The 11,900-nt window shown below is 40.4% G+C and overlaps 1 protein-coding gene across 1 annotated transcript; it reads right to left on the bottom strand.

Moving 5' to 3' along the window:
* Nucleotides 1-1,530: 1,530 nt before the first annotated feature.
* LOC109201083 (uncharacterized) lies at nucleotides 1,531-11,578 on the bottom strand. The gene is made up of 17 exons (XM_025904731.1): nucleotides 11,529-11,578; nucleotides 9,713-9,841; nucleotides 9,464-9,502; nucleotides 8,797-8,925; nucleotides 8,155-8,281; nucleotides 7,244-7,414; nucleotides 7,125-7,159; nucleotides 6,724-6,888; nucleotides 6,481-6,615; nucleotides 4,873-4,911; nucleotides 4,651-4,791; nucleotides 4,055-4,134; nucleotides 3,907-3,930; nucleotides 3,414-3,676; nucleotides 2,319-2,435; nucleotides 2,105-2,226; nucleotides 1,531-2,013 (listed from the first exon to the last, which is right to left on the bottom strand). The coding sequence occupies exons 2-17, from the start codon at nucleotides 9,827-9,829 to the stop codon at nucleotides 1,939-1,941; spliced, it is 1,779 nt and encodes a 592-aa protein (XP_025760516.1). The 5' UTR covers nucleotides 9,830-9,841; nucleotides 11,529-11,578; the 3' UTR covers nucleotides 1,531-1,938.
* Between the last annotated feature and the right edge of the window lie 322 nt (nucleotides 11,579-11,900).

The raw sequence follows: 11,900 nt of genomic DNA, 5'->3' as shown, positions 1-11,900 counted from the left end.
CCTGCAATGTGATATCAACTGAAAGCTCATAACTGAAGCAGATTAGTCATTTTGTTGTGACCATATAACCAAGCATGCCGACATGAGGAGTCGCGAGTAAAAGGAGGAATATGCACAAAATTCCTCCTTTTACGCACGATTCCTCATGTCGGCATGCTTGGTTACATGATCACAATAAAATGACTCGCAAATATGTTTTAAATGGATGATTCCTCATTTGATGGAGAATCATCCATTTACACATTTCCTGAGTCCTAAATTTGATGCCAGTGAACCTTTCTGAAAAGCCCCCAAATCCCCTATGAGCAAGCACTTGGCGACAGCGGGGAGGAAACCCCCCCCCCTTTAATGGGGGGAAACCTCCGACAGAACCGGGCTCAGGAAGGGGTGGCCATCTGTTGCGCACAGGCGGCGTTTAAATGTAATATATGTAAAGTTCCTCGTTTTACTCGCAACTCCTCATTTCGGCATGCTTGGTTACATGATCACAACAAAATTACTCAAAAAGATGTTTTAAATGGATGATTCCTCATTTGACGGAGTCTGGAGGCAAGGATTTCAGTCTCTGGATGTGCAAAGCTGGTAGTAACATACCCTAAAAGACTGGCAGCTGTAATTGCGGCAAAAGGTGGTTCTACAAAGTATTGACTCAGGGGACTGAATAATTACGCACACCCCACATTTCAGTTATTTATTTGTAAAAAATGTTTGGAATCATGTATGATTTTCGTTCCACTTCTCTCGTGTGCACCACTCTGTATTGGTCTTTCACGTGGAATTCCAATAAAATTGATTCATGTTTGTGGCTGTAATGTGACAAAATGTGGGAAAGTTCAAGCGGGCCGAATACTTTTGCAAGGCACTGTATTAATAAAGAATAACTTATAATATATGCAACGGAGTCATGGTATTTATTCGTTTACAGTGTGCAGTGCAAATGTGACTGATCTTTGAAGTGTTATTGTTACAAACGCTGATTGGAGACCTTCCTTGTTTGTCCTCGTTTGTTTCAGGTTCCACAAGTGATTTACAGAATTGATGTAAATTTCATTCTTTAATACTTTAGCTTGATTTATTTCACCAAGTTATTAATCACATAAGCTGTGACAACACCCTCTATTAGTCCATAAACTACTACACCTGTACCAACACCTACTAGTCAACCAAACACTACTCCTAAATCTTTTTAAAAAAAAACATTCCCAGGCAATAAAACAGTGACAGACAGTAACCATTACAAACACTAAAGCTTGATGTGGCATCAAGAGTAAAAGATGAACTTTCTTTACATACATATATGTATAATATGTATATATGTATATGTATATACATATAGATATATATGTGTGTGTGTGTGTATGTATGTATATATGTACATACATACACATATACATATATGTGTATGTATGTATATATATATATATATATATATATACACACACACTTAAAATTCTCGCAAATGTTCTTGCAGCTTCTGACTGAATTTGATGGTTTGTTCAGGTGCAAACTTGAGTCAGCGAGTCGCAAAAATGTATGACACACATGTGACAGGTTTTATTTCATGTTTAACAGAACAGCAGCAAACACATTTTGGACACTTAAAGAAACTGAAGCCAAAGATCTAAATGAGCAAAAAAAAAAAAAACAAGATTTAGTAAACTGTTAACAGCTGTCAGGTACCTCCTGATGTTAACTAAATTAATAGGGACAATTTCTCAATAATATTTTCACATAAAAGATAAAATAGTAACAAGATCAAAACGGTGCTCTCCATCGGCCTGTACAAACAAAAACAGAAGCACTAACTGAAAGGCTGGGAGACAATTCATCAAAGAAGACATATATAACTTACAACAAAAGGTGCCAGAAGGCGATTAGTTTAGTTTCTGAACTAGTAGGATCAATAACAATGGCTTGTTCTCCAGTAGATCAGGTCCATCAGTCAGAAACGGAGCCTGGAGACGTGTGAGACAAAGTCTTTGTAGCTCTTTGTCGACGTTCCTCATAATACTTCTAAAAAAACAGAAAAGTGAGAAAACAAACATCGTTAGGCCAACAGTGTGATTTTGTGTGCTGAATCGTGTATATGTATGTGCGTGCGTACCTGCAGGTTGTCGTAGTGTTTCTGGCTGCAGCAGTGGAGTTCCTTGGCGGTCTTCTCATTCAGGCAGAAAACAGAGCAGATGTTACAGAAAAATCCTGATTTAGGGACCACAAACTCCTGACCTGCAGAGAAGCAGAAACAGGAAGATTAGACAAGTATTAACAACAAATTTGAATTTAGAGAGTGTGTGTGTGTGTGTGTGTGTGTGTCTGACCGATGGGGCTGTTAGGGTTGAACTGAGGCAGTCTGAAATCTGCTACAACACACGGAGACTGAGCGCGAGATCGCTTTGCCTCAGGTCCGACAAGCTCCCTCCTGCGTTTTCCCACAACTGAAAATGAAAAGAGCGACACGTTAATCATCAACAAATCTGCTACAGGACCCACTGGGTTTATAAAATATTTAAACATTAAATTATAACTCAATAATAATTGAACAAATGATTTCGATTTACTTGAAAAGCTGAAACATTCATCGGCCACTTTATTAGGTACACCTGTTTGACTGCTCGTTAATGTAAATCTCTAATCAGCCAATCACATGGCAGCAACTTAGTGATTTATGTATGTAGACATGGTCAGATGACCTGCTGAAATTCAAACTGAGCATCAGAATGAAGAAGAAAAATAATTTAAGTCACTTAAACGTGGCATGTTTGCTGATCTTAGCGTTTCAAAAAGTGTTGATCTGCTGGGATTTTCCCACAGAAGCATCTCTAGGGTTTACATAAAATCGTCTGAAACAGAAAATATCCAGTGAGTGGCAGTTCCCTGGAGGAAATGCATTTTTGAGTTCAGAGGAGAATGAAATAACTGCTTCACGCTGATAGGAAGGCCAGAGCAAGTCAAACAACCACTTATTACAATGCACAAGAGTATCTCTGAACACACAGCACATCCAACACTGAAGCAGATGAGCTACAGCAGCAGAAGACCACACTGGGTTCGACTTCTCTAAGCTAAGAACACAAAACTGAGGGTACAATTCACACAGGCTCAGCAACGCTGTAAAATAAAAACGCTGCCTGGTCTGTTGAATCTCAGTTTCTGCTGTGACATTAGGATGGTAGGGTCAGAAATCTTGGATCCTTGATGGTGTGGGATATATTCATCACACCAACGGAGCATTTTTTAAACACCACATATGTAAAATATATTACTACCACCAGGCTGAATGTCTGTAGCACAGCAGGGAACACAAATATGAGATCAGAGCCATAAAATATCACAACTTTTCTTTTTACATTCAGTTTACTGTGTTTTCGCTGTCAGAGCGGTGTATTTTGCTGATTTAAAGCAGCTCTTTGTACCTTTAATGTCGGCCATGCTCCATCCATCCTTCTCCTCTCCCTCCTGTGTCTCGTCATCAGGACACTTGGGCTCTGGCTGCCGTCCAGCAGGGGCGGCTGCAGCATCGGGCTGGGTCACTGCTTCCTCCTCGGTCCTCTGGCTCTCCGCCTGGCAGTCACCTTTGGTCACTGCATCTGTCGATTCTGCGGTCTTCTTGGTTTTCATTTTGAGGTGAACTTTGTTCTCACCAGAGTCTTGCAGACGCTGTTTCAGGCTCTTCAAACTGAATTTAAAAGCAAAGATGCCAGTAGGTTACCATGAAAAGAGGTTTGTTGTCACAAAATGTTAATGTGAAATAAGAAATTCCATTTCAAATTTCTAATCTAGAGTTGCTTCTATCTAAATCACATTCTTCTCTTTTTGCATCTTTGGGAACTGTTTACTATAGACGACCTTGAGGAGTGTATAGTATATTTGACTCTGCCACTAAACCTGAAATAGAAAGATACTCACGACTCAATACGTCCAGCTTTACTCCTATGAAGAGGAGAGAAAAAAGCACAAGGTCAGACAAACATGAAGACACTTTAAAGAAAATGCAAAAACACAGTGTAAAATAAATTTCCTCTTTTTCTCACTTCTGATTGTGGGACACACTTACCAAGAAGATAAATAGTCCTTGGTGACATTGCTCTCCATCACCTGTGTTAATCCACCAGGTTCGGCCATCTCAATGCATATCTGAGAAAACAGAAAGGATGTTTGAGCAACACAGTGGTACTCAACGGGTGTGCTACAGGCACGATTTGTATTGTACAGGGCAACAAAGAATTTGTGAAAGTAACAGGATAGAGGTCCTGGCGAGTTTGTTTAGGCAAAGAAAAATAAATCTTGGGGTTTTAAACTTGCAAATGGAAAATAGGTGCAAACATATTTCTCTACTTTTGCAAAGTTTTTGATTGAACAATAAAACCACTGAGCAAGAAACACTAAAAGAATAACTTAGTGCTGCCTCAAACTGCAGGGATCTCCCCTGCTAGATGGGCCAGGACAAAAGGCTGAACAGGTCATAAGATTACTACTTGGTTGAGAACTGTGTTAAGTTAAAAAGACTTAGACTTAGTGTTAAAAAAACACAAAGTCTCCTTCAGACTCATTTAAAATGTTTCTCAATATTAAAAGAACAGCAGACACCATGACAAGCCTTGCAGCCTTCTGTAAAACATAAAAAAGTTGCACGTGTTTATGAAATCGTACCCTGTTGGCAAGCGGCAAGAATCTGACAAAAGCAGCAATGGACGCCACCGCGTCCATGATCATCATGAGAAGGTCCACATTCACCTCGGAGACCTCCACACTCAGCAGCCGGTCCTCCAGAGCCTCAGACTCTGGAACATGCTGAAAAACAACCAGCGTTAAGATCAGGGAGACCCGAGCCTGCTGCTTTTACAAGACACATTTATGTGACTGCTGACTTACAGTGTTGCTCCATTTCATCATGCTTCTATACATGCTCTCCTGTGAAAAGAGTAGAAGATGAAAGGGGATTACATCAATCACTGATCCTCTGTTTGTACAATAAATACTGAATAACTCTCCTCCTGGTTAGAGTGTTTTTAATGTTCTATTGACCACATTTAATAAGATAAATATTGGACTCCACTGTAAGTGAGAAGTAACTCGATCCTGGTTTGCATCTTTGTGGCAAAGGATTCATACTTCAGGATAGTAACGACACAACATATAACCAAAGTTTTGCAGGAACTATTTGATGCTATTTGAACTATTTGATGCTATTTGAGTGTCAGTGTCAGGTCTGACGGTGCCCCGACCGGCGACCTGTGTGTATGTGTGTGTTTGTTCTCCTCTCTCTCGCTCTGTTTTTTCCTCTCCGGCTCCGCTGCGATTGTTACGCGGTCGCGTAGCAACGGGAGATCTCCGACCCGGAAGTGCTGCCGCTCTGAGCTGTCCCACCTGCGACTGATTCCTCGCCAGCTGCTGCCAATCGTCCACCGTCGTTGGCAGAGCTATTTAATGGTGTGGCTGAGTGACAGACAGCGCTGGAGTATTGCACCAAGCCTGGTAGTGACTCGAGCTCAGCAAGGGTAAAGCAAGTGTTTGATAGCGGAGGGAGGCTAATCGCGGCTGTTTTGCCTTTTCTCAGGAAGCGAACGAGACGGAGAGACGGAAGGAGAGACGTCACTGATTCACGGGAGTTGTGTGGACACACGAGGGGAGACGGGGAGAGGAGCACTGAAGGGACTTGCACTATGGATAACTGTGGATTGGCTTCACTGTAAATAAAGACACTGTTGAACTTTAACGAGAGGTCCGCGTCTGGGTTCACTAACTCACCATCCTTAACACTCAGTGACTTTCCGCAACAGTTGTCAGACCTCAATTCCTCTTAACATGTAGCTGTGGAGAGAGTTCTCAGAAAGGTCCTGAATAGCTGGCCCACAAGGAAACTTGAGATGGGAAACGCTGAAGCTAGAAGGTTAGCAGCGACTGAAGTTTCAAAATAAGTAAGGGCATTACTTAATAGTCAGTAAAACACTCTATAACCTATGTCTGGGTCTTTAAAGTTTACACAGGGCTGACTTCACAAGAAGCTCTGTGGAAATTTAAAGTGGTGGCGGAATGACGTGGGTTGTCGCCTATGAACAGAAAAGTGGATAAAGTTCATGCAGCTTTTGTGCTGCTGTTGCAAAAAGGAAGGAACAAATACAGACAAAATAATAATAAATACCTGATTTGAAATTCATGCACATTTTTAGTTTTTCCATTTCTTATTCAGATATTTATCAATAAGTGACTTATATGCATGTATATATTGTATATATTGTGCTATTCCTTACTTCTTGTATCTTGTATCTGTCTTTGTTACTGTTTGTACTGTAACCAATATATTTCCCCCAGGGATCAATAAAGTATTCTGAGTCTCATTCTATTAATATTAGCCCAGAGAAGGATGATGCTGTGCTCACTCCTTAGAGGAGGAATCTGTTTTGATTGGGATCTGAATAGTTTGAGTGAAACAGGAGCATGCCCCTGATTTAACAGCCCCCGATTGCTCCATTTTCATACCTCACTTGAACCAGGAAGCATGTCTTGTAAAACAATGTGGATTCTGAGCGTCCACTCTCCAACAGTAACTGGATTTTTGAGGTAATCTCTGGCGAAATCGCAGCACGTATCCCAGCTGTTAAAAAACACAAAGGCCTGGAGGGGAAAAATGATGCAGAGGAAACATTCAATATTAATCATTAAATTGAATTAAATTTGCAAATGCAAATTTCTCTGTATCAGCCTGCTGGGTCTACTCCTCACCCTCCTCTGCAGTGATAAAACGATTATGTTGTAGTACAGAGTCTGAACCGTCTGATCAGGGAAGTAACGCCACACCAGCTTGGTGACATCCTCCTGTCTGTAGTTTCCTTCTGGCAAACCGGTCAACATGATCGTGGAGAACGTAGAACCTTGAGATTGGGCTTTCTACAAGACACAAGGTTCAAGAACCAAAGTTTATTTGAAGAGAAACTTTGCGGTACTTTTAAAAATATATATATTACTATTACTGACCACATAGAGAAGACAAAATGAAACCAAGTTTAGCAGAAAAAAAGAAACGTGGTTTTTGAGGTGAGTATTTGGAAAAATGGACACCTCTTGGTATTTACTCAAGGATTCCTGTTTAACACATGAAACCTGGGTTTATAAAATGCACTCACCTCAATGTCATCAGGTTCACTGACAGTTAAATACTCTAGAAGTGTAAAACAAACACAGTTAGTAACAGTCAACACTTTATATCTGGAGGTTAATTTTAGTTTTCAGCTGTTTCTCTCACCTGGGATTGTGAACCAAGGAGAGACAGTGGGGAACACAAAGGGACTAGTTGTCATTGTGATCCAATATGGTGAAGTGCTGCGTTGTGGGACGGTAATATCTTCTGTTGGGACAGTTGCACCATCAACAGCAACCTCGCTGTCTGGCAAAGCTTTGTCTGGCAATCTTGGTGCTGCACAAGCAAAAATAAGTTTTGTTAAAATTTTTGTGGGGGAAAGAAAAGGAAAAATGAGTGGTGCAAAACAGGTTTTTAATGTTTACAATGATCCAGTAATATCAATGTTTTGACTTTTATTTTAACTTTAAGCACCTTTACAGATACCCAAGGTATCATAGACATCACTGACATATGTATTATTGTGCGATCTACTGTACAATATAAAGCGCCTTGAGGCGACTTCTGTTGTGATTTGGCGCTATATAAATAAAATTGAATTGAACTGAATTGAATTGAACATCAGAAAAACAATGATTAGTGGGTTAGATCAAATGCCAGACTGAAAAAGTGCAGTTTAAGTAATGGCTCTGGTTCATGTGTCTACGGCAGAGACAAGCAGAAGGGAATCGACCACTGATGGAGCAAAGATTTCTGGAGGGGCCAGAAAAGAGGTCAGAGAGATAATAAGGCAAATGAGCATCAAAGGATTTGTGGGAACGAGAATCACAGTGTTAGTGGATAAAAGTTGAGGGAATGTGTCACAATGACTTATTGTGAACAACAATAAATCAGCAGTTTTGTCTTCACTTTATCCACAGCCCAGGGGAGAACTGAAAAATATATTCATGAGTGTTTCACAAACAGAAAGCGAAAGAAAGGTCTTACCAGATGAACTTCCATTAACTTAACCTATCTTTTTTTTTCTCGTTTAAATCATATTTGTTTAAAATCCCATTTAAAAAAAAAACACTTACGCAGTGAGGTACATCCACCGTGTGGTATTTTCAGCCTTGACAATTTGTGGCCGGTGGCCCGTTTTAGAAGGCTGTACCAAACGCCAAGGCGATCAGCATCACGAAGAGACTGAAATTCGATAAACACCTGAAACACAAGAAAGAAAATTTCTTCTGAACATTTTAATTTCACATTGTAAATGTTAGAAAATAAGTGCTAAGCACACGTGGAAAGAGTGAACTAAGTACAGCTTTATTGTGGAGTTCACTGGATTCAAAAGTCAGAAATCCTGGCTCAATGATGCACTGGAGCCATGCTCAACATGACCCCTGCACTAATACTGTAATGTGATAAATACTAGTGCACATGAGCATATGAAGAATTGCTCAGCGAGCAGCTTATCGGCAGTCTCTCTTTACTATCTCTATAGTTTTGCAGTTGTGCTTTCCTCAAGATAAGTAGCATCCAAATCTAGACACATTATCTCTTTTTAAGGATGGATTTATGAAGGTTGGTGCATGTCATTTAGTTTGGTGTGTAAGCAGTTAATCTGTCAATTTTTCCGTATGGTTAAGATTACACTTACACAAGCACATATCTCATACAGCCTTTCACAGACTTCGAACACATGCACTTGTTGGCATTTATGAGTGTGTTTATACCTTGTTGAGAAGAAGCAGGTAGTTTCTTACACAATCCATTTTTTCCAAAGCTTCTCTGAGATCCCGGGACTCGCCTGGCGAGATGTTCCTGATGTAGATTATTCGTGCTCCATTGTCAGTCACTTGCTGCTTCGAGAAAACCGGGTTAACATGAAAAAAACAACAACCCACAAACAATATGACATTCCAAACATTCTTATACTACAGTTCCAAGATCAAGGTCATAAGTTTGCACTTATATTCACACAGCAGGTACGCACCCTGGCAGCTATCTTCATTATCCAAACAATTTATAATTGCAGCTCTTGCTGTTTTTGATAACACTGGTTGAAAAAATATTTAAACTAATGTACACACAGTGCTGTGAAAAACGCATTTGGCTCCTTCCCAATTTCGTAATTTTTTGCACAAGTTTCAAATCGTTAAACAAATGTTTAAAAAAAAATACAAAATGCCTTTTTAAATGAGGATTTAATTTATTCCAGGAAAAAAGTTCTCCAAACCTTTCCTAGCCCTGTGTGACTATCTGAAAAAACGGGTATGTCCCCATTTTTCAAGGTGTTTTGACTTGGATGTGAGTGCTTCCAGTTATGACTTTATACTCTGACCAATAAATCTAAAGGTATTCTAGTGTAGTCTTTGTTTCTGAGATATGTGCGTTACTTACATAGCATAGCCGTTTCATCAGAGACTTATAAAACTCAAGCTGAAAGAAAAAAAACAGTTAAAAATCATTACATCACTTCGGATTCGGTTTGATTTATTTCAGCTTAAAGATATTTTTTTTCTACAAAAAGAAATATTTGTTTACATTTATAATCACACTTTAAATAAACAAGCAGAAACAAATATTTTCAAATAATTTTAATAACATCTGTCACAACAGTAGATTGCATTATCTACACACAGTGCTTACCGGCGTCATTAAAATGTTGCCCTTCTCAACCTGCAGTCGAAGTTTAGACCCGTTGAGAATAAAATCATGTTTTTCTGATGCTAGCACGATGTTTTTAGCTGCCACTGCTGTCGGCATGAGGGCAAAAGCCTGAAGGAAAAACAAACAACCAAACACTGATTTTTACTGAATGATCATGAAGACAGGCACTCACAAAATATGTATTAACTAACTAAATGTTAGTTAGGTGGTCTTAGAAAAGATATTTAGAGCGCCATTAAAATGAAGGTCATAACCCAGCCCAATGCAAACTGGTGCTTACCATGCGTGCCTGTGGTATAACGTAGAGCGTGTCGTCGTAGTACAGAATAGTTCTAGATATGTGTGTTTCCACACGAAGAGAGGTTGAAACAGACTAAACTAACACACACGTGTGTGTGTGTGTGCATGTGTGCACGTGTGTGTGCGCGTGAGTACAAAGCTAAAGCACGAAAATGAGTGCGACTGTTTGCGGATGGCACGTTATCTAAACACGGTGAAACAGCAAAGTCAGAGAAGAAGAACAAGCACCACAGCAAGCTCTGCGAGCCTGCTGCCAGTGTGAAATGACACATTTGTGGGCGCTTCCCATGGCGGCGGCATGAAAAGAAGAAAAGGAGAAAGGATGGATGAGTTGGTGCTTAGCGGTGTTGTGCTAAAAAAATGATCGTCTTCCAAAAACCGATCGCTCGTATTTAAACTGCTATAATAACTTGTTGGTCTATAATATGTGAAAACATATATCAAATGTATCCTTCACGGATGAAATCAAGTCATCTTGAGCCACAAACAACATTCCTATAACAAGGTAGAAGCTGCAATGAGTTTTTGGTAGTGACTTTTATATATGCTTTATTTATCTAGTTCCAAAAATGGGTTGACGTTAAAAAAAAGTGTTGTTAGTTTTTTAAAAAGCGTAATCTGTGCAAGAGGACAGCAGATGTTGCAAGAAATCTAAGAATAGTTGTTTAAAGTTATTTGAAGTGGACAAAGAGGATAAGGCGTTTGTAAACCCTGTTGAGGGAAGTCTATCTAGCAAGATATGTAAAGATATTGGAGATTAAAAAACCCCATAGGGAAACATAGGAAATAATTATTTGTCAGGCAATGACTTGTTGGCAGAAGAAGAGTGGTCCTTGGTAGCCATGACAAGAAGGAGGTCCCATAAATCAGGCTGGGCTGTTTGTTGCTGGCAGGTAAAAGAAAAAACAGAGAAAAAATCAAAATCAGGGAAGTCCAGGCTGAACAAGGTTCATCCCTCGGAATTTTCACTCCAAGATCCCCTGCCTGGACCTCCCCCTAGCAGATAACATAGAGAGGCAGGTGAGCCGAGGGCTCGAACCTGAGCCTCTATGTTATGAACCTGCTAGCCCACCACATAGCAGAACGTGGAATATCCTTGTATTTAAAGAGCGCAAGGTGCACATCGGGCACCCAGCCTTTCGCAGGAGACCACACATTTTTACACTCAAATACTCACATTTCACACACTCACACCTGCTTTTTTTCCCTGCCCACCTTTTTCTCCACTTATTTATCAACAACCACTCCTTTTTCATCTCTGCTACCTTGCCTTTATTACATCCTCTTAGCTAGCATCAGTGACCGGAGAGCAACAACAGCAACCCAGTGCTTTTCTCATCATTCTTTAGTCACGGTCAATTCATTGGCCTCTACGGATAGCTAAAGCAACTTTACAAAACAAGTTTCCCCGAAGAGCCCAGTTGTCATCTTAGCTGCCTAGATTTGAGGACCTAGCTAAGGACGGTAGTTACGGACACAAACACATGTAACTTACGGAAAAAAAGCCTGGGGTCCCTCTGTCACTGTGCTTATTAGGTGGTAATAATTTGATGTAAAGTGTCGGAGACAGTGTGAAAAATGAAGGCAGAGTTGGTAGCCTGAAGAGAGAAAGTTGCGGAAGGTGGAGTAATAAGCAGCAAATAGCTGAGGAATGAAGAGCTGACAAGCATGGGTATTTTGCGGTAATAAAAGGTAACAGAGAGCAGGCGGAGGAGTTGGCAAGAGCAGGAAAAGGAGAAGCGACTTGGCTTCTCCCCGCCCCCCAAGCAAGGGTCGTGGCAGCGAGTCCGTGAGGGTTCGAACTCGGGCGCTCAGATTCAAAGCGCCACTTCTTACGTCTTACGCCAAACGACCAGCCGGTGAAATT

Source organism: Oreochromis niloticus, unplaced genomic scaffold (genome assembly GCF_001858045.2).
Source record: "Oreochromis niloticus isolate F11D_XX unplaced genomic scaffold, O_niloticus_UMD_NMBU tig00006559_pilon, whole genome shotgun sequence".
Classification (NCBI taxonomy): domain Eukaryota; kingdom Metazoa; phylum Chordata; class Actinopteri; order Cichliformes; family Cichlidae; genus Oreochromis; species Oreochromis niloticus.
The sequence above is the reverse complement of the archived record's forward strand: the minus strand, read 5'-3'. Positions and strand labels throughout refer to the sequence as shown.